The 20027-nt window shown below is 41.0% G+C and overlaps 1 protein-coding gene across 1 annotated transcript; it reads right to left on the reverse strand.

The window, feature by feature from the left end:
• Window positions 1-6402: 6402 nt before the first annotated feature.
• Window positions 6403-18414, reverse strand: LOC110526037 (histone H2A.V). Its single transcript, XM_021606628.2, has 5 exons — window positions 18262-18414; window positions 16686-16763; window positions 8364-8477; window positions 8058-8187; window positions 6403-7877 (listed from the first exon to the last, which is right to left on the reverse strand). The coding sequence occupies exons 1-5, from the start codon at window positions 18262-18264 to the stop codon at window positions 7816-7818; spliced, it is 387 nt and encodes a 128-aa protein (XP_021462303.1). The 5' UTR covers window positions 18265-18414; the 3' UTR covers window positions 6403-7815.
• Window positions 18415-20027: the final 1613 nt, after the last annotated feature.

Consider the following 20027-nt stretch of genomic DNA (forward strand, 5'->3'; position numbering starts at 1 on the left):
TCTGGTTGGAGGGGTGTATGCTGGGCGAGAAACATTCAGAAATCTCTTCCAATACACGTTGCCTGTGAGCATCAGAGGTGAACCAGTTGCATACACAGCTCGAGCAAAACATTCATCATCATTTCTCTGGCTACGTTCCTCCATTGAGTAAAAAAAAACGTATTCCAGGAGGACCATGAGCTGTTGCTATCGATAAGGTGTCTGATTAATAATTTTGAGTAAATGAGTAAAAAAAAATATATACAATTCCATGTACAGATAAATAGTTAAGCAGTTAGATTAAACAACTCCTTCGTAAGATAAATGTATGGAAACAGGTGAATTAACACTCTTCAGTTAGCAGGCTCAAGCAAGCTAAAAACCCGCATGGTAGCAAAAACTATTGTTCAGTTAGAAATGATGTAAACACACTTTGCCGTAGGCTACTGTTTACTAGTTAACAAAAAAAGAATGTATATCATGTAAAATATATTCACCCCACCCAGTATTGTAATCAAAACTTACCCGAAAGCATGTAGTCCTTGGCTCAGACAGTGTAGTAGTGTGGGCTTAATAGCATCTCATTAGTGTGCAAGAATCAGCTGTACATGTGATTGAAGAATGCACTGTGCATGCAGAGGGTTGCAATTCCATTGAATTGGGGTTAACCAAAAAATGTGTATCCCACAAAAAGGTTCACTGTTATAAGCTAACTTTTTTAATTAATTTAAGCAAAATTCCCCAACTGGAAAATTTCCGGGAAAATTCTGGAAATTTACCGGAAAGTTTCTGACTCTTTGCAACTGTAATCACAAGTCCCTCTAAACACTGACACAATCCCCTAGCATTATGAATGTAATTAGCCCCACCTGCTATTACACCCCCATAAAGGAAATGAGAATTAAAAACAGATTCAGCCCCTGGTTCGACTGTGATTTACTTCACCTCAAGAATTCCATTTGGCAAATCGCTTAGCACACGCATAACTCAGGCTAACTGGCTCTCTGGGGAAGGAACCAAAGGGAGTGACAAATATAGGGAAGGTAATCAGGGAAGTGATGGAGTCCAGGTGAGTCGGATGATACGCAGGTGCGCGTAAAAATGGTGACAGGTGTGCGCCATAACGAGCAGCCTGATGACCTAGAGGCCGGAGAGGGAGCACACGTGACAGTACCCCCTCCCCGACTCACGGCTCCAGCCACAGGATGCCGACCAAAATGATGCCAGTTCAGGCAAATGAGAAATAATTGCACTCAGGCTATCCGGAAGGCCAAAGTTAGTTACTTTAAGGAACAGTTCTCTCACTGTGGGTCTAACCCCAAGAAGTTCTGGAAAATGGTTAAAGACCTGGTGAATAAACCCTCCTCCTCACAGCTGCCCATGTCTCTTAATGTTGATGATGTGGTTATTACTGACAACAAGCACATGGCTGAGCTCTTCAATCACCACTTCATTAAGTCAGGATTCCTATTTGACTCTGCCATGCCTCCTTGCATGTCCAACATTTCCTCATCTACTACTCCTTCTAATGCGACTATCCTCAATGCTCCTCATTATTTTCCCCCTGCCCGCTACAAAGTTTCTAACTGCAAGCGATCACTGAGTCCGAGGTGCGAAAGGAGCTCCTTAAACATGACCCCTAAAAAACATCTGGGTCAGATGGTTTAGAGCCTTTCTTTTTTAAGGTTGCTGCCCCTATCATCGCCGAGCCTGTCTCTCCTCTCTGGGGAGGTTCACATTGCTTGGAAGGAAGCCACGGTGTCCTTTATTCAAAGGGGAAGATCAAGCTGATCCTAACTGTTATAGGCCAATGTCTATGTTGCCCTGTTTATCAAAAGTGTTGGAAAAACAAGAAAATAATCAACTGGCTGGCTTTCTTGATGTCTATAGTATTATTTTGGGTATGCAATCTGGTTTCCGCTGAGGTTATGGATGTCTCATTACAACCTTAAAGGTCCTAAATTATATCACCAACTGCCCTTGATTCTAAACAATGTTGTGCGGCTATTTTTATTGACTTGACACGGTAGACCATTTCATTCTTGCAAAGCAGTATTGGTGTCTCTAAGGGGTCTTTGGACTGGTTTGCTAACTACCTCTCTCAAAGAGTGCAGTGTATAAAGTCTGAATATCTGCTGTCTCAGTCACTGCCTGTCACCATGGGAGTACCCCAAGGCTCGGTCCTAGGCCCCACACTCTTCTCAATTTACATCAACAACATAGCTCAAGCAGTAGGAAGCTCTCTCAACCTTGTTCTGAACACCTCCAAAACAAAGGTCATGTGGTTTGGTAAGGAGAATGCCCATCTCCCCACCGGTGTGATTACTACCTCTGAGGGTTTAGAGCTTGAGGTAGTCACCTCATACAAGTACTTGGGAGTATGGCTAGACGGTACACTGTCCTTCTCTCAGCACATATCAAAGCTGAAGGCTAAGATTAAATCTATACTTGTTTTCCTCTATCGTAATACTCCTCTTTCACCACAGCTGCCAAACTAACCCTGATTCAAATGAACGTCCTACCCATGCTAGATTACAGAGATGTAATTTATAGATTGGCAGGTAGGTAGGGTGCTCTCAGATAGAATGACTTTACCATTCAGCCATCAGATTTGCCACCAATGCTCCTTATAGGACACATCACTGCACTCTATACTACTGTGTAAACTGGTCATCTCTATATACCCATTGCAAGATCCACTGGTTGATGCTTATTCATAAAACCCTCTTAGGCCTCATTCCCCAATATCTGAGATACCTACTGCAGCCCTCATCCTCCACATGCAACACTCGTTCCACCCGTGCCAATCACATTCTGTTAAAGGTCCCCAAAGCACACATATCCCTGGGTCGCTCCTCTTTTCACTTTGCTGCAGCTAGCGACTGTAACGAGCTGCAAAAAAAACCTCAAACTGAACGTTTTATCTCCATCTCTTCATTCAAAGACTCAATCATGGACACTTTACAGACAGTTAAAAATAAAATACATTTTTTTTGGTCACATAGACATGGTTAGCAGATGTTATTGGAGTGTAGTGAAATGCTTGTGCTTCTAGTGCCGACAGTGCAGTAATATCTAACAAGTAATCGAACAATTCCACAACTACCTAATACACACAAATCTAAGTAATGTGATGGATTAAGAATATGTACATATAAATATATGGATGAGCAATGACCAAGCGGCATAGACAAGATGCAATTCTGCAAAGCAGTTGTGGCTGCATTGTATTGGTGTCTCTACCTTCTTGCCCTTTGTGCTGTTGTCTGTGCCCAACAATGTTTGTACCCCATTTTGAGGTACTACCATGTTGTGATGCTGCCATGCTATGTTGTTGTCTAAAGTCTCTCTTTATGTAGTGCTGTGTTGTCTCTTGCTAAAAGGCCTTGTGCCTTTTGGTTGGCTGTCATTGTAAATAAGAATTTGTTCTTAACAGACTTGACTAGTTAAATAAAGGTTAAATAAATAAAATATAAGCTACGATATGAGGTCCTAAACTTATCATGAAAGTGCATCCTTGTAGCTGTGTGGGTTAATATAGCCAAAACATTTGCCTGAGCCAATGGCCACCAACCCCATACAAATTATGATTCATAACATTGTCATTTTTACACATAGTATTTTTGCAATGTGTCATGAATATGAACTCAATATAGCATTTTTATTGGTACAGAGCAGACATAATCATGCCCTATGTGTACAAACGTAAAACAAGCAGGGGTCTAGCCACCCCTTGAAGTTCTTGAGAGAGCAGCCAAAGAAGTGAGAGAAGGGAATGAGTCCATTCGAGCAGCATCAAGTTATGAAAAAACAGACGGAATGACACTGAAGAGGTACATTGACAAAAAAGAAAACAAATGATCCTTTGTGGAAGGACTTATTTGGAAGACAATTGGAGGTTTACTTGGAGTTAGTTGCAGCATGTTTAGCAATGCATATACAATACATGACCAACAGCATGAACATCTCATTCCAAAATCATGGGCATTAATACGGAGTTGGTCTCCCAGAGAACGTGTTTACACTGCTCCAGAGTCCAATGGCGGCGAGCTTTGCACCACTCCAGCCAACGCTTGGTATTGCGCATGATGATCTTAGGCTTGTGTGCGGTTGCTCGAGCGTGGAAATCCATTTCATGAAGTTCCCGAAGAACAGTTCTTGTGCTGACTTTGCTTCCAGAGGCAGTTTAGAACTCGGTATCAAGCACTTACAGTTGAACGGGGCAGATCTAGCAGGGCAGAAATTTGACGAACTGACTTGCTGGAAAGGTGGCTTCCTATGATGGTGCCACATTGAAAGTCACTGAGCTCTTCAGTAAGCCATTCTACTGCCAATGTGTGTGTATGGCGATTGCATGGCTGTGTGCTCAATTTTATACATCTGTTAGCAACAGTGTGGCTGAAATAGCCAAATCCACTAATTTAAAGGGGTGTCCACATACTTTCGTATATACTGTGTATTATGGTACAGCTACATGGAAAGATGTCAGATATTGATTCTGGTAGTATTGCTAAGAATGGATAAATTCAGGGTGTCTAGCAGCTTGATCATTATATTTACAGGCATATATTATGGTAAGATTAATTGATACTCGTCTCATTGTAAGTGGTGAAATATGTACAGCTAGTTATAATTGTAATGGTTTAGTAGATTATAATAAGACTATCAGTCTTTACCTGGCTAAAAGAAAAGGAATATAATATCTATTATTTACAGGAAACTACAATTACAGATTAGGTTGTATTGAAAAATGACTGGGAGGGAGAACTATATTTCTGTTATGGGCAAAGAAACTAAAAAAAATACAAATTTTGATCTGAATGTGCAAACACTCCAAACATGAGTTTAAAAAAAAAAATGTAACTAGGCAAGTCAGTTAAGAACTAATTCTTATTTACAATGACAGCCTGCCAGGGAACAGTGGGTTAATTACCTTGTTCAGGGGCAGAAGTACAGATTTTTACCATGTCAGCTCAGGGATTTGATTCAACAACCTTCCCGTTACTGGATCAATGCTCTAACCACTCGATAGCGGGGTGGTTTGGTATTTTATTAGGATACCCATTAGCTGTTGCAAAAGCAGCAGCTACTCTTCCTGGGGTCCACACAAAACAGCAATAGACAAGAACAGCTCAAAGACAACAACAAAAAAAGTATTGTTCTGTTTAAGGCACATAGTTTGTGTATGCATTGATATGTAGGCTATCTAGGTCAAATAGGGGAGAGGCGTTGCGCCACGAGGTGCTGCTTTATCTGTTTTGAAACCAGGTTTGCTGTTTATTTGAGCAATATAAGATGGAAGTTCCATGCAACTAAGGCTCTATATAATACTGTACGCTTTCTTGAATTGGGGACTGAAAACATCCTTGATCTTTTTGGCCTTCCTACATCGGGTGCTGTAGGTGTCCTGGAGGACGGGTAGTTTGCCCCCGGTAATGCGTTGAGCAGACTACACCACCCTCTGGAGAGCCTTGCGGTTGAGGGTGGTGTAGTTGCCGTACCAGGCGGTGAGACAGCCTGACAGGATGCTTTCAATTGTGCATCTGTAAAGATTCGTGAGGGTTTAAGGTGACAAGCCAAATTTCTTCAGCCTCCTGAGGTTGAAGTCTCTGTTGCACCTTCACCACACTGTGTGGGTGGTCAATTTCAGTTTGCTAGTGATGTGTACGCCAAGGAACTTGAAGCTTTCCACCTTCACAGTCATCTAAAACAATTCCAAACAGAATAAGTCCAGCTTGAAGTCCTAAAAAACAGAAATGAGTCAGCTCTGGTTCATGAAGACCGAAGATGTAGTGGCCAAAAAACTATTTTAGCATGGGCAGGGACATTGAGGGCTTACTCCATTTTAAAGTAGTCAACCGGGTGGGGAATCCTATGGGTTGTAGCCTCAATGGCGCTGCCCATGCTGTCACAGACGCTATAATGGTATAAAGATGAGTCCATCTCTTATGGTTCGGCCATTCCTATGGGGGAAAGAAATTGGGATAAATGCGGAAACATTTCCATGGTTAACAGGCTGAGGAGATCATACGTTCTCTATTAGATGATCAGTTAACATGACCTTCATGAATTATGAAGCCTTAACGTACTCACTTGGATGACATAAAATGCTTCAAAATTCACAAAAAGTGACTAGCTGATTCTCATGGGAGATTTATTCTAAGCCTGTGTTTACCAGACTATTTTTGTGGAGTTTATTATAAAAAAGCCATTAATTTCTTAATTGGCCAACTCTTTATAAACCTTGAAATTTAAAAAAGGTTTCCAGTAGTATACCCACTCTAGCCCTAGCCATGATAGTCTGTTGGAACTGTTTGCAAATAAAAACATTACAACACTTATCATAGCATGCCAAAGTTTCATAACACTACAGGATATTCTAATAATTTAGCCAAACAAATACAGAAGAAAACCACAATCAGCTTCGTTTTTATAAAAATGAGTTTTAATTCCATTTCAGTATAAAACATTTCTGAAGCCCTGCCAAATCAAATTCAACTGTCACAATCTGACAAAGGTATGATTATTTCCTCTGTCCTGCCCAACAATCTAAAATGGCAGACAAATTAGGGCTGAGCGATCAAATTAATTTAAGCGATATTCCAAATGCCTATATCGCAAGAATCAATGTTTGTATTTCTCATGAGTGTTATGGTCTGTTTGTTCTCATGTCTTTTGGTCTCGACTTAGTCACTCCTTCCCACTAACACCAGAGAACTGTATATAAATGACTAGATGAACGTCTCCACCCAAAAAATGGGAGATGTCCCAAAGGCGGGAAGGCAGGTAACAAGCTTAAACTCAAACCATTGGGCTCATTTTGGACAGATCTGACAACAAAAAGTCGCTATTTACAATTAAAGTTTGGTCCATCAAAAAAATAAATCATATGGACACTTTAGAGACGTTAACAATACCCTTTGTCTGAACTACTGAAATTGCAAACAGAGCAGACTAACAAAAATATATGCTCAGTTGCAGCATTGCACTACCAAGTACAGCGAGCAGCATTTTAGCAAAGACATATAGTAGTGGTCTAGTCTTAAATCTGCAATAAGGATAAAATAATGATTGGCAATGTCTCGTTCTGATTAAGTAGGCCACTTAATTTCAATCTTAACAAAGTACAGGATAGCATGCTGTTTCAACAGTTGAGACAGAAGGGTGTGTTCATAACTCCACTGTTCTGCCTTGTTAGCTAGCAAATAGAGCCAAGTTTGCAAAACTTGAAATATAAAGATTAGCTGGCTACCTACTAGCACGTGGGCTTGTGCTTGAAACTGGTTAATTTTCAATGCCTGCTACAATAAGTTAATTATTAGTGAATGTTATTATGTATGCTTCTGGTTAAATTTGTAAGGAAAGGGAATTTCCATAAACTTGAAAGCTTGATCAGTGATGGCAAAAAGCATGTTAAACTACTTTGATAAAATAGTGTGTTGTGGAAGGCTTATATTTAGCCTAGGTATAATTTCACACGCCATGGATTAGATTGTTGCTAGACTTTTTTTTAAATGCAGTGTATGACTTAATTGTACAATAACTTTTTTTTAAATTACATTTAGGAAACACCCATACGTTTTTTTTTTTTTAACATAACAGATTTTTAGACCATAATCGCCCAGCCCTAATACAAATGTGTTTGTCTTAAGAGTGCTCTCATTATGGGAAATATTACAATAATGAAAAAAAACAACCTTAATCACTCATCGTTAGCTATAATATTAATAAAATATCAAATGTGAAGTTCTGGTCAGTCAAATCAGTCTGAATACAAGTGTCTCCGAACACAGTCCAGTCAGAATACAAGCCTTCACAGTCAACAAGATGGTCTGTCTATGCAGTCTTCTGCTGTCCCTTCTTCCCGATCAAGGACTTATGGATGTGAGGGATCACACCTAGAAAAAGCAGCAAACAAGAATACGATTGAGTGTATGCATGTTACAAAATTAATGTCATTCATACGATGTGTGTGTACTAGACAATATAAATTACCAAAAACAGGTGCATATGCGGTGTTTCTCCATATAACGGTGTGAGAGCAAGTAATCTAATAACAGTGTGCCTTCTCAACTCACCTCCTCCAGCAATGGTGGCCTTGATGAGGGAGTCCAACTCCTCGTCTCCACGGATAGCGAGCTGCAAGTGGCGAGGAGTGATGCGCTTCACCTTCAGATCTTTGGAAGCGTTGCCCGCCAACTCCAGCACCTGGAAACAAATCAGCAAACCTTAACTCAAAAATATAATGATTCAGAGGTCTACTATTCAATAGCACTCTTAGAATATCTTTCCAATCCCACAAGTGGATAAATGACATTGTTTACATGACAGCAATAGTCTAATACAACAGAATGTATTGGTGTCAGATGGTGTGTTAGGCTCACCTCAGCAGTGAGGTATTCGAGGATGGCAGCACTGTACACGGCCGCTGTGGCTCCTACACGGCCATGGCTGGTAGTACGAGTCTTCAAGTGCCTGTGGATACGACCCACTGGGAACTGGAAGGAAGAAACCAGGGGGAAAATGAGGATGTGGCTTTTTATACATAGCAATATTAGGTGGGGAGACAAGTGGGAAAAACCTTGAAGGACAGACATAGGGATTTAATCTCATCTGTTGGACAGTTGCCAGGGAGTGTTGCCACTACACCAAGGCCCTGCACGGAATGAGTGGTTTCTAGTAATAAGAGCACTGAGACATGAGAAACAAAAAAATGCAAACCAGTTGAATGGAAGAGTTATTTTTAATACCAGGAACATGCAAAACATTGCTACTCTTGCTTTGAAAAGAGAATAACACCACGGAAACTCAAGGTCCATTATAAATGACAAGGTGCATATACAGTGCATTCGGAAAGTATTTAGACCCATAATGACAAAGCAAAAACTGTGAATTTTTTTGGACAAAAAAAAAAACTGAAATATCACATACATGTTCAGATCTTTTACTAAGTCCTTTGACAGCCTCAAATCTTCTTGGGTAGAACAAGCTTGGCACACCTGTATTGAGTTTCTCCATTCTTCTCTGTAGATCCTCAAGCTCTGGTTTGATGGGGAGCGTCACTGCACAGCTATTTGCAGGTTTCTCCAGAGATGTTCAATTGGGTTCAAGTCTGGGCTCTGGCTGGGTCACTCAAGGACATTGAGACTTGCCTGAAGCCACTCCTGCATCATCTTGGCTGTGTGCGTAGGGTGGTTGAAAGGTGAACCGTCGCCCCCAGTCCGAGATCCTGAGCAGGTTTTCGTCAAGGACCTCTGAACTTTGCGCCATTAATCTTTCCCTTGATCTTGACTAGTTTCCCCAGACACTGCTGCTGAAAAACATCCACACAGCATGCTGATGCCACCACTGTGCTTTACCGTTAGGGATGGTGCCAGGTTTCCTCCAGACATGAGGCTTGGCATTCAGGCCAGAGTTCAATCGTGGTTTCACGGTCTGACAGTCCTTTAGGTGCCTTTTGGCAAACTCCAAGCGAGCGGTCATGTGCCTTTTGCTGAGGAGTGGCTTCCGCCTGGCCACTACCATAAAGGCCTGATTGGTGGAGTGCTACAAAGAGTTCTCCTTATGGAAAGTTCTCCCATCGCCACAGAGGAACTCTGGAGCTCTGTCAGAGTAACCATCGGGTTCTTGGTCACCTCCCTGACCAAGGCCCTTCTCCCCCGATTGCTCAGTTTGGCCAGGCGGCCAGCTCTAGGAAGCGTCTTGGTGGTTCCAAACTTATTCCGTTTAAAGGGGGGGGGGGGGGGGGGGGGGGAAGCCATTGTGTTCTTGGGGACCTTCAATGCTGCAGAAATGTTTTAGTACCCTTCCCCAGATCTGTGCCTTGACAATCCTATGAGTACTACGGACAATTCCGTCAACCTCATGGCTTGTTTGTGCCGACATACCTGTCTAAGGTCCCACAGTTGACAGTGCGTGTGCGCGCCTTCCCAAATCATGTCCAATCAATTGAATTTACCACAGGTACCACAAGAAACATCAAGGATGATCAATGGAACCAGGATGCACCTGAGCTCAATTTCAAGTCTCATAGCAAAGGGTCTGAATAGTAATGTAAATAGGGATGCACAAATGACTTTTTGGCCAGTACCGATATGTTCCCTGCCAAAATAACTTTGTTTATAAAAAAAATGTGCAGCCCTTTAACTGTACTAGAATGCTTAAACTCTTGGATTTAGGAGGCGCTCTTAATTTTTGGATGAAAAACATTCCCGTTTTAAACAAGATATTTTGACACGAAAAGATGCTCGACTATGCATATACAGTGCCTTGCGAAAGTATTCGGCCCCCTTGAACTTTGCGACCTTTTGCCACATTTCAGGCTTCAAACAAAGATATAAAACTATTTTTTTGTGAATAATCAACAAGTGGGACACAATCATGAAGTGGAACGACATTTATTGGATATTTCAAACTTTTTTAACAAATCAAAAACTGGGCGTGCAAAATTGGGCGTGCAAAATTATTCAGCCCCCTTAAGTTAATACTTTGTAGCGCCACCTTTTGCTGCGAATACAGCTGTAAGTCGCTTGGGGTATGTCTCTATCAGTTTTGCACATCGAGAGACTGATATTTTTTCCCATTCCTCCTTGTAAAACAGCTCGAGCTCAGTGAGGTTGGATGGAGAGCATTTGTGAACAGCAGTTCTCAGTTCTTTCCACAGATTCTCAATTGGATTCAGGTCTGGACTTTGACTTGGCCATTCTAACACCTGGATATGTTTATTTTTGAACCATTCCATTGTAGATTTTGCTTTATGTTTTGGATCATTGTCTTGTTGGAAGACAAATCTCCATCCCAGTCTCAGGTCTTTTGCAGACTCCATCAGGTTCTTCCAGAAGGGTCCTGTATTTGGCTCCATCCATCTTCCCATCAATTTTAACCATCTTCCCTGTCCCTGCTGAAGAAAAGCAGGCCCAAACCATGATGCTGCCACCACCATGTTTGACAGTGGGGATGGTGTGTTCAGCTGTGTTGCTTTTACGCCAAACATAACGTTTTGCATTGTTGCCAAAAAGTTCAATTTTGGTTTCATCTGACCAGAGCACCTTCTTCCACATGTTTGGTGTGTCTCCCAGGTGGCTTGTGGCAAACTTTAAACACTTTTTATGGATATCTTTAAGAAATGGCTTTCTTGCCACTCTTCCATAAAGGCCAGATTTGTGCAATATACGACTGATTGTTGTCCTATTGACAGAGTCTCCCACCTCAGCTGTAGATCTCTGCAGTTCATCCAGAGTGATCATGGGCCTCTTGGCTGCATCTCTGATCAGTCTTCTCCTTGTATGAGCTGAAAGTTTAGAGGGATGGCCAGGTCTTGGTAGATTTGCAGTGGTCTGATACTCCTTCCATTTCAATATTATCGCTTGCACGGTGCTCCTTGGGATGTTTAAAGCTTGGGAAATCTTTTTGTATCCAAATCCGGCTTTAAACTTCTTCACAACAGTATCTCGGACCTGCCTGGTGTGTTCCTTGTTCTTCATGATGCTCTCTGCGCTTTTAACGGACCTCTGAGACTATCACAGTGCAGGTGCATTTATACGGAGACTTGATTACACACAGGTGGATTGTATTTATCATCATCATCATTAGTCATTTAGGTCAACATTGGATCATTCAGAGATCCTCACTGAACTTCTGGAGAGAGTTTGCTGCACTGAAAGTAAAGGGGCTGAATAATTTTGCACGCCCAATTTTTCAGTTTTTGATTTGTCAAAAAAGTTTGAAATATCCAATAAATGTCGTTCCACTTCATGATTGTGTCCCACTTGTTAATTCTTCACAAAAAAATACAGTTTTATATCTTTATGTTTGAAGCCTTAAATGTGGCAAAAGGTCGCAAAGTTCAAGGTGGCCGAATACTTTCGCAAGGCACTGTAATTGACAGCTTTGGAAAGAAGACTGACATTTCCAAAACTGCGAAGATATTGTCTGTGAGTGCCACAGAACTGATGTTACAGGCGAAACCCAGATAAAAATCCAAACAGGAAGTACAGCATTTTTTGAAACCACCTCATGCCAATGACTCCTTATATGGCTGTGAATGAGCTTACGTTTTCCACGCATTCCCAAGGTGTCTACAGCATTGTGACGTCTTTTTACGCATTTCCATTGAAGAATGGCTGTAAGGGACCATATGTAGCATGTGGTCACATGGTGTCTCCCGGAGAAAATCTTTCATAAAATACTGAGGTAGCCATTTTTCCAATCGCTTCTTATGAGAAACCAACTGCCTCTACGGATATATTGTCGAATATATTTGTTAAAAACACCTTGAGGATGGATCCTAAACAACGTTTGCCGTGTTTGTCTATTATGTAGCTAATTTTGAAAAGTTTGGCGTTGTATTAGTAGCATTTTTGGTCGATTTCTCAGCCAAGCATGAAGAAACGGGAGCTTTTTCGCCTACAAAAATAATATTTTTGGAAAAAAAAAGGAACATTTGCTATCTAACTGGGAGTCTCCTGAGTGAAAGCAGCCGAAGTTCTTCAAAGGTAAATTTAATTTGGTTGCTTTTCTTATTCGTGAAAATGTTGCCTGCTGCCAGCAGAGCATTATGCCATGATAAACTTACACAAATGCTTGTCTAGCGTTGGCTGTAACGCATATTTTGAAAATCTGAGATGACAGTGTTGTTAACAAAAGGCTAAGCTTGTGTTTGAATATATTTATTTTATAAATTAATTTGCGATTTTCATGAATAGGAAAAGTTTAGGGGTATGTCCGTTGCGTTATGTTAATGCGTTTGAGGCTATTACTACGCTCCCAGATACGGGTTTGCTCGTCGCAAGAGGTTAATCCACACACACAAAACGGTCAACCAAATCGTTTCTAGTCATCTCTCCTCCTTCCAGGCTTTTTCATCTTTGAACTTGCATGACGACAGGCATCTAAACTTTCATATTATTACTACAATGACTGGCAACACAGTTAGTCTTGCAATCACCCACATGGGTATAAGCAATGAGGAGATGGCATGTGGGGACCTGCTTCTATAAACCAATGAGGAGATAGGCGAGGCAGGACTTGCAGCGCGATCTGCGTCAGAAATAGGAGTTCTTTTTTAGCGCATGACAACGCAGACACTCGATGCGCGCGAGCAGTGTGGGTGCAATAATTGAATAACAGATTTCTAAATTTGCAATGCGAGTGGTGTGGTCAGCCTATCAGGAGTCTCACTACGGACATGGCAATTTAATGCCTTGGCCACATCGGCAGTCCTCATGCCTCCTTGCAGCATGCCTAAGGCACATTCACACAGATGAGCAGGGACCCTTGGCATCTTTCATTTGGTGTTTTCCAGAGTCAGTAGAAAGGCCTCTTCAGTGTCCTAAGTTCTCATAACTGTGACCTTAACTGCCTACTGTCTGTAAGCGGTTAGTGTCTTAACGACCGTTCCACAGGTGCATTGTCATTAATTGTTTATGGTTCATTGAACAAGCCTGGGAAATAGTGTTTAAACCCTTTACAATGAAGAAATGGATTTAAGAAACTTTGAAAGACAGGGTCCTGCTGAGTATGTGTGCGAAATATATAACAACCCCCAGTTCAGTGCTTACCCCACCGTGGACACTGTACCGAACCATTCAATACAAAAACGCACATACCATTTCACCCCTGGAGTCAAGCAGTGAAGTTCCAGCTGTCTGTCCTCGGCGCACTCTGTCTATTTCCAACCCTGTTTTTTTTTTTTTTTTTTTTTTAATCTGCATCGAAGTAGCGGTCCTTGTACGTAGTGTCGAGCATGGTGGCGACAGGCTCAGAGAAAACGCCAGTCGCTTGTTCACAGCCTTGAGTACATGTCTAAGTTAGTGTCAGCAGTTTTGTTGAGCAGGCGTTTCATTGCCATGACAGAGGGTATCACGTCTGCTGCAGGTGCATTTGATTAGCTTATTTCCTGAGTCAGTTGTTGGATTGGCACTAGGAACATGTTCATGTTTCCAAGTTAAACGTTCTCAAATGCCATTGAAATGGCAGCAGTGGTATGAGAACCAGCACTTTCTTGAGCAAGCAATACGGCTTTCCTCTGTACGAAATCTTCATCGACCCACTGTGCCGCCAGAATCAGCATGCCCATGGGGCTGATGTCGCTGGTCCAAATGTTAGTCATGAAGCTAATAGCAGTGACGCCCATAGATGCGCAGTATTGTTAAAATGCACAACTCTGGTAGGGAAACATCTGGAAAATAGCATCTACTTGGTAGTGTGTACCGGGGCTCGAGGTGCTCGACCAGTTGGTGGAAGCAAACATCATCCAATCAACAGAACAGTTGATTGTAAAGGGCAATGAATCCCATTATCTTGGCGTTAATGGATTTCGTCTTTGAGTTCACTGAAGTGCTTACTCTTTCAAATGACTGCTCAACTTGAACTTGTTAGAAGTGTGCGCCTAGCATTTCTGCTTTTGTTCTGTTTAGCACTATTTTTCATGGCATCATCTACCTAAGCTTGCTGGCATTTTTAGCTAATATCGGCCGATTACGATATATCGTGCATCCCTAGTAAATAAGGAACTTAATAAAAACATAAAATCACATTTGCAAACATACCTAAAAACCTGTTTTCGCTTTGTTATTATAGGGTATGGTGTAGACTGAGGAAAAATAACTATCCATTTTGGATAAAGTCAGTCTGAATTACTATCCCAATCTGCTGAACACAGAGAGAACAATATAAAGGCAACAATTTCAAAGATTTCACCGATTTACAGTTCATAAAGGAAGTCAATTTAAAAACCATACTGAACAAATATGAAATGCAACTTGTAAAGTGTTAAGCAGTGCTTCATTTGTCAAATCGTGAGGTGCCGGCCCAAAGTGCGCATGAGGGGAGGGGGGTGACCTGGGGAGTAAAATGTTAATCAGCTTTATAATACAGCATTGCATGCATAGTCACATTTGCGTCATGGTATAGATTAGTAGAGGGACTTACAGATGTGGCACAAATGGGAGTGTTTTTAGTAGCCTTGGGTCCAGGAAAAATGTGTTCTTTTATAAACGCATTTCACGGAATTCGACATCATTTTACATGACTGGAGACTTTGGCAGAATATTTTTTAATACCGCACAAATGAACGGAATGGCAGGGTACTTTGACGTGTCAAACAGATCAATAAAAACTACCATGCCTTGATTCCATCAATAGCCTACGTGTATGGAGATGTACTGTAGGCTACAATAAGAGGGGGAAATTAAGCTGAAAACCATTTTTTAGGATTACCCAACGATGGGCAGCTCACTCGCTGGTGATTGTCAAAGCGCTCACGCCAAAAGCCTCTCGTTAAACAATATTTGGAAGTGGATCAAATATTTTAGTAGCCTACAACACACTCTTCCCTTTACAACGCATTTTCCCTTAATTGTATTTGAAATCTTGCGAATGGGCTGTTGTCTGCATGGTTTTCACTGACAGATATGCCACACATTCCTGACTGTAGGCTATTCCTTGTTATTGGTCTACAATACAGCTAGGCCATTTCCAAAGAATATATCTATTAATCCCCTGTGGCTAAATTATAGGTCTCCTCATGGTGTAGTAGGCTATTCTGAATGATTTCATTTCTGAACAGACAGCAGTAATTCAATAACTTTGGCAAATGTGTTTACAATTATCAGGGGTGCTGCAGTTCGTTCAGAACCCGTCACAAGGCTATCATTCTATAAGGAAATAAATAAGGAAATGCAACGCTAAAGAGATGAGTTGCAGGCTCACGTCTAGCAGAGTAGAGATCATAGAAAGTGAATTTCATTCTGGAGACATACTGGAGTGCTTCACACAGCCACGCGTTGGTCTCAAACATAAGTTACAATGTTGTGCAAATCAACCCAAATAAACTTAGAATATTGGGCCCAGCTTGAAAAAAACTAACTTTCTCAGGTGATTTGAGTGTGTGTATTAGTAAACAGAGGCAACTCAAATTAGCTTTTGTTAGAGTCGACATATTGCAAAAAGTGAAAATTATTCTTCATGCAACGAGAGGTTCCAGATCCAGTCAAATCCAGAACAAAACAGCCCCAAACTGAGAGGTGCCAGATCCTGTTCCAGCCTGATCCAGCTCATATTAAGCACTGGTCCCATGTTTCACAAAATGAAATAAAAGATCCCAGAAATGTTCAATATGCATGAAAAGGTAATTGCTCTCAAATTCTGTGCATAAATTTGATAATCCACCCACCTGACAGGTGTGGCATATCAAGAAGCTGATTAAAACAGCATGGGGACAATAAAAGGCCAATAAAATGTGCAGTTGCCACAAAATGCCAAAGATGTGTCAAGATTTTAAGGGACTGTACAACTGCAGGAAAGTCCACATTCAAGTCTTTGGCAACAGCTCTGATGGCCATACCTGCAGTCAGCATGCCAATTGCACACTCCCGCAACTTGAGACATCTGTGGCATTGGGTGACAAAACTGCACATTTTAGAATGGCCTTTTATTGTCCCCAGCATAAGCTGCACCTGTGTAATGATCATGACATTTAATCAGCTTCTTGATATGCCACACCTGTCAGTTAGGTGGATTATCGTGGCAAAGGAGAAAGTCTCATCAACAGGGATGTAAACATTTGTACACAGATTGAGAGAAATAAGCGTTGTGATTATGGAACACTTCAGGATAATTTCTCAGCTAACGCAACCAACAATTCAAAGTTAAGTTTATATTTTTATTCAGTATATAAGGTCTCTGTAGTGGTATTCAAATCTTACCTGCAGTCCAGCTCTCTGGGAGCGCGACACCGCTTTCGCCTTAGCTTTGCCACTGTCTTTCCCTGCCTTACCACCAGCCTGGAATAGATGGTGCAAGACACAGCATTACAAAATTAGCCAGTAGAATGAGACTTGAAACCATGTAATTTGCATGCATTATTTTTTAGTCAAGTACATCTTCCCCAAATGACCAGATAAATCCCAACTCTTGTTAATTGGCCCATATTACCTCTTCAAACAAAGTAAACATTTTGACATATACATTTTACACACAGCATTCACAACAAAGATTGTTTTTATGCACACATGTATACCATAAATGTCTTAGTGTTACCAGTAATAACCATTAACCTTGAGCTTTTTAATCCCAGCTCTTGATTTCCATGTGCCAACTACTTTGCCTGTTAATTTCATTTCAAGCCTTTAAAAAAAATGGCATAGTATCCAATGCGAGTTAAAGATACCTTTTCCGATGAGTATTATAATATTGTTGACTGACGATGCTTTCCAAATCACCCATCACTGCTATTGTAGGGTTTAAATTAGTGTTTTTCAGCCATTCCTCAACCTGTGATGAGAAACAATCTACATTTGGGGAATAACAATAAATGAACTAATGATTGTCGGCGGCAAGAATTTTGAATTATAATTTAAATAGAAAAACATTTGAATCAATCATTGTTCTGTTTATCAATTCCTACACCATCAACCATGGAATTCGTACAGCGATAATCTCTTCACAGCTATTTTGCACGTCTGTCAACATTTGTCATAAAATGTCAGTGTTTCTTAAATCCTTGGGACCCAAAGGGAGCCCAAATAACCTGACTGTGTCCCAGGTCACCAATCTTCACTTGCCTGGCTGACATGGCTAACGTTACCTAGACAAAACTCAAGATTGATTCATATGTCCATATATAAATAACTAATTATGAAGATGGTTAGCTAACTAGAAAGCCAGGCGAATCACCCCATTTTGGTTTACGTTTCCCGCCAATTCTTGACAAGCAACAACTCAACTGGCATCAAATGAGAAAGCTAACTAAGCTGGATAACACTATTGCAAAGTGGAGCGTTAAATAAACTCATTGAATTAGCCATTTGCTTAAATTTACTGCAATGCTAAATGGCTAATTATTAGTATCTAGTTAGATCACCTCGACAGACTTCGCAATATTGACATGATACAGAACTGCCGCGGAGCAACCAGACCAGCCAACACACAAAAAAAAATTGCTAGGCTAACGTTAACTAATTTTAATAGTTAACGTTAGTAGCCTACTTGCCACATTATTTGCATGCAGAAATGGCAGAAGATGTAATTCATGTGGGAAATGTAACACCAGCAATTACCAAACAGAAAATAAAGTTAAAAAGTAACTTAACTAGCTACAGTAACGTTAGTAGCTAGGAACCCGACCTTGCTAACTTAGCTGGTAAACGCTAGTTTAGCGTTGCTTTTCAGTCAATTTGAAGAAGTAGCACGTAATGCTAGCGAATGTACAATTAAACCATAAACAAATTCTATACGAATCTGTAGTTAATGAAAGTATCGCTACAGATAATAAAGACATACCATTTCGTTATTTTGTTGTGGAACTGAGGAGATCGGAAACAATTTCGGTTCAAGACCGAGAGAAAAAATAAAGCCCTTAACAATACTATACCCGGGACTCCTTGCGAATGGACGGTGACCAATGGAAATTCCTGTTGTTTATTTTAATATTTTTTTCTGACCAATCACAGCGCTGCTTGTACAGATTTCTACCCCCACCCCCTAAATCGGCGTGTCTTTCTTTGCCCACGAGACCAACAAGTAGGCGGGTTCGCTGTAGCTAGAAAATGCCACTCAAAATGTATGCTTTAAAAAAAAATTGACGCTCAATATAATTCACTTGCTTTGACTAATACAATTCTGAAATATACTACGTGCATGTGCATAACTGGAGATTGCATACACAACTCGTCTTTGATAATGCATGCATATATGTAGCATAGGCAGCCGATAGCGTGCGTTAGATCTACACCACAGCTATAACAATGAGCTAACAATGGGTTAGTTATAAAATCTTTCTCTGCATCTAGTGTTGATGTGCCCAGATGGTATTCCACAGACAGAACAATGAGACAGATATTTCACGGATGTATAAAAGTGAAGCTACCGCTTGACGTTTCCACTCGGTGAGAGAAGATGGATTTGCCTACCCTAAGGGAAATATGCAGATGTTGCTAGAACGCGCAAATAAGATCTCGCTACCTCGAGCTTGGTTCTGCCCACTTTGACTGATTTGTTTCAATTTGAAACGACAGGCTGTAGTCTATCTTGGTTGAGTTATACATTTTCGGACAATTTATGATGTTGCACATAGCGTTCAGCCAAGGTTGTATAACATCCTAGATTGTCCGAAAATGGTGGTGGAAAAATGTGTTTTATTAAGACAGTACACATTTTTCCATTTTTTTTTGTATAAGTCCCGCCATTAAAGCTAGTTAATTAAAGAAATGACGCCTTTGCAGCCTTGTGTACAAGCTGGTGCACGGGGGACACGTGTATTACTGGGCACATCAACCCTAGACCATAGTGCAGATCTAGCGACCACTATCCGCTGCCTAGCATAGACGCAAAGTTGCAAACTAACTGCGTGACCGAAAATATACATTTGCCAAACAAAATAAATTGGTATCTAATTAGTACACAATTAACTCAATACTGTGCTAGTTTAGCTGAGTATCATATTTTAAAACAGACCAGATTTTCCAATGCATGCAATTGGCATGTTGACTGCAGGTATGTCTACCAGAGCTGTTGCCAGATAATTTAATTTTTATTTCTCTACCATAAGCCGCCGCCAACGTCGTTTTAGAGAATTTGGCAGTACATCCAGCCCGCCTCACAACCGCAGACCATGTGTTATCATGCCTGCCCAGGACCTCTACATCCGGCTTCTTCACCTGCGGGATTGTTTAAGGAGGGGGAGTGGGGTGCTGTGGAGTATTTCTGTCTGTAATGAAGGCCTTTTGTGGGGAAAACTCATTCTGATTGGCTTGGCCTGGCTTCCCAGTGGGTGGACCTGACTCCCAAGTGGGTGGGCCTACAATGAATTTGTAAAGTATTCAGACCCCTTGACTTTTTCCACATTTTGTTACGTTACAGCTTGATTCTAAAATGGATTTCAACATTTTCCCCTCATTAAGCTACACACAATACCCCATAATGACATAGTGAAAACAGGTTTTTAGAAATTATTGCAAATATTAAAAGTAAAAAACAGAAATACCTAATTTACATAAGTATTAAGACCCTTTGCTATGAGACTCGAAATTGTGCTCAGGTGCATCCTG

This window comes from Oncorhynchus mykiss, chromosome 6 (assembly GCF_013265735.2).
Source record: "Oncorhynchus mykiss isolate Arlee chromosome 6, USDA_OmykA_1.1, whole genome shotgun sequence".
NCBI classification, from domain to species: Eukaryota; Metazoa; Chordata; class Actinopteri; order Salmoniformes; family Salmonidae; genus Oncorhynchus; species Oncorhynchus mykiss.

What these genes read in the sequence shown, in the direction of transcription:
- LOC110526037 (XM_021606628.2), bottom strand. An exon ending in TCGAATACCTCACTGCTGAG is followed by an intron (nt 8,188 to 8,363) that starts GTGAGCCTAACA and finishes ATTTGTTTCCAG; the next exon opens with GTGCTGGAGTTGGCGGGCAA. An exon ending in GGCCACCATTGCTGGAGGAG is followed by an intron (nt 7,878 to 8,057) that starts GTGAGTTGAGAA and finishes TGCTTTTTCTAG; the next exon opens with GTGTGATCCCTCACATCCAT.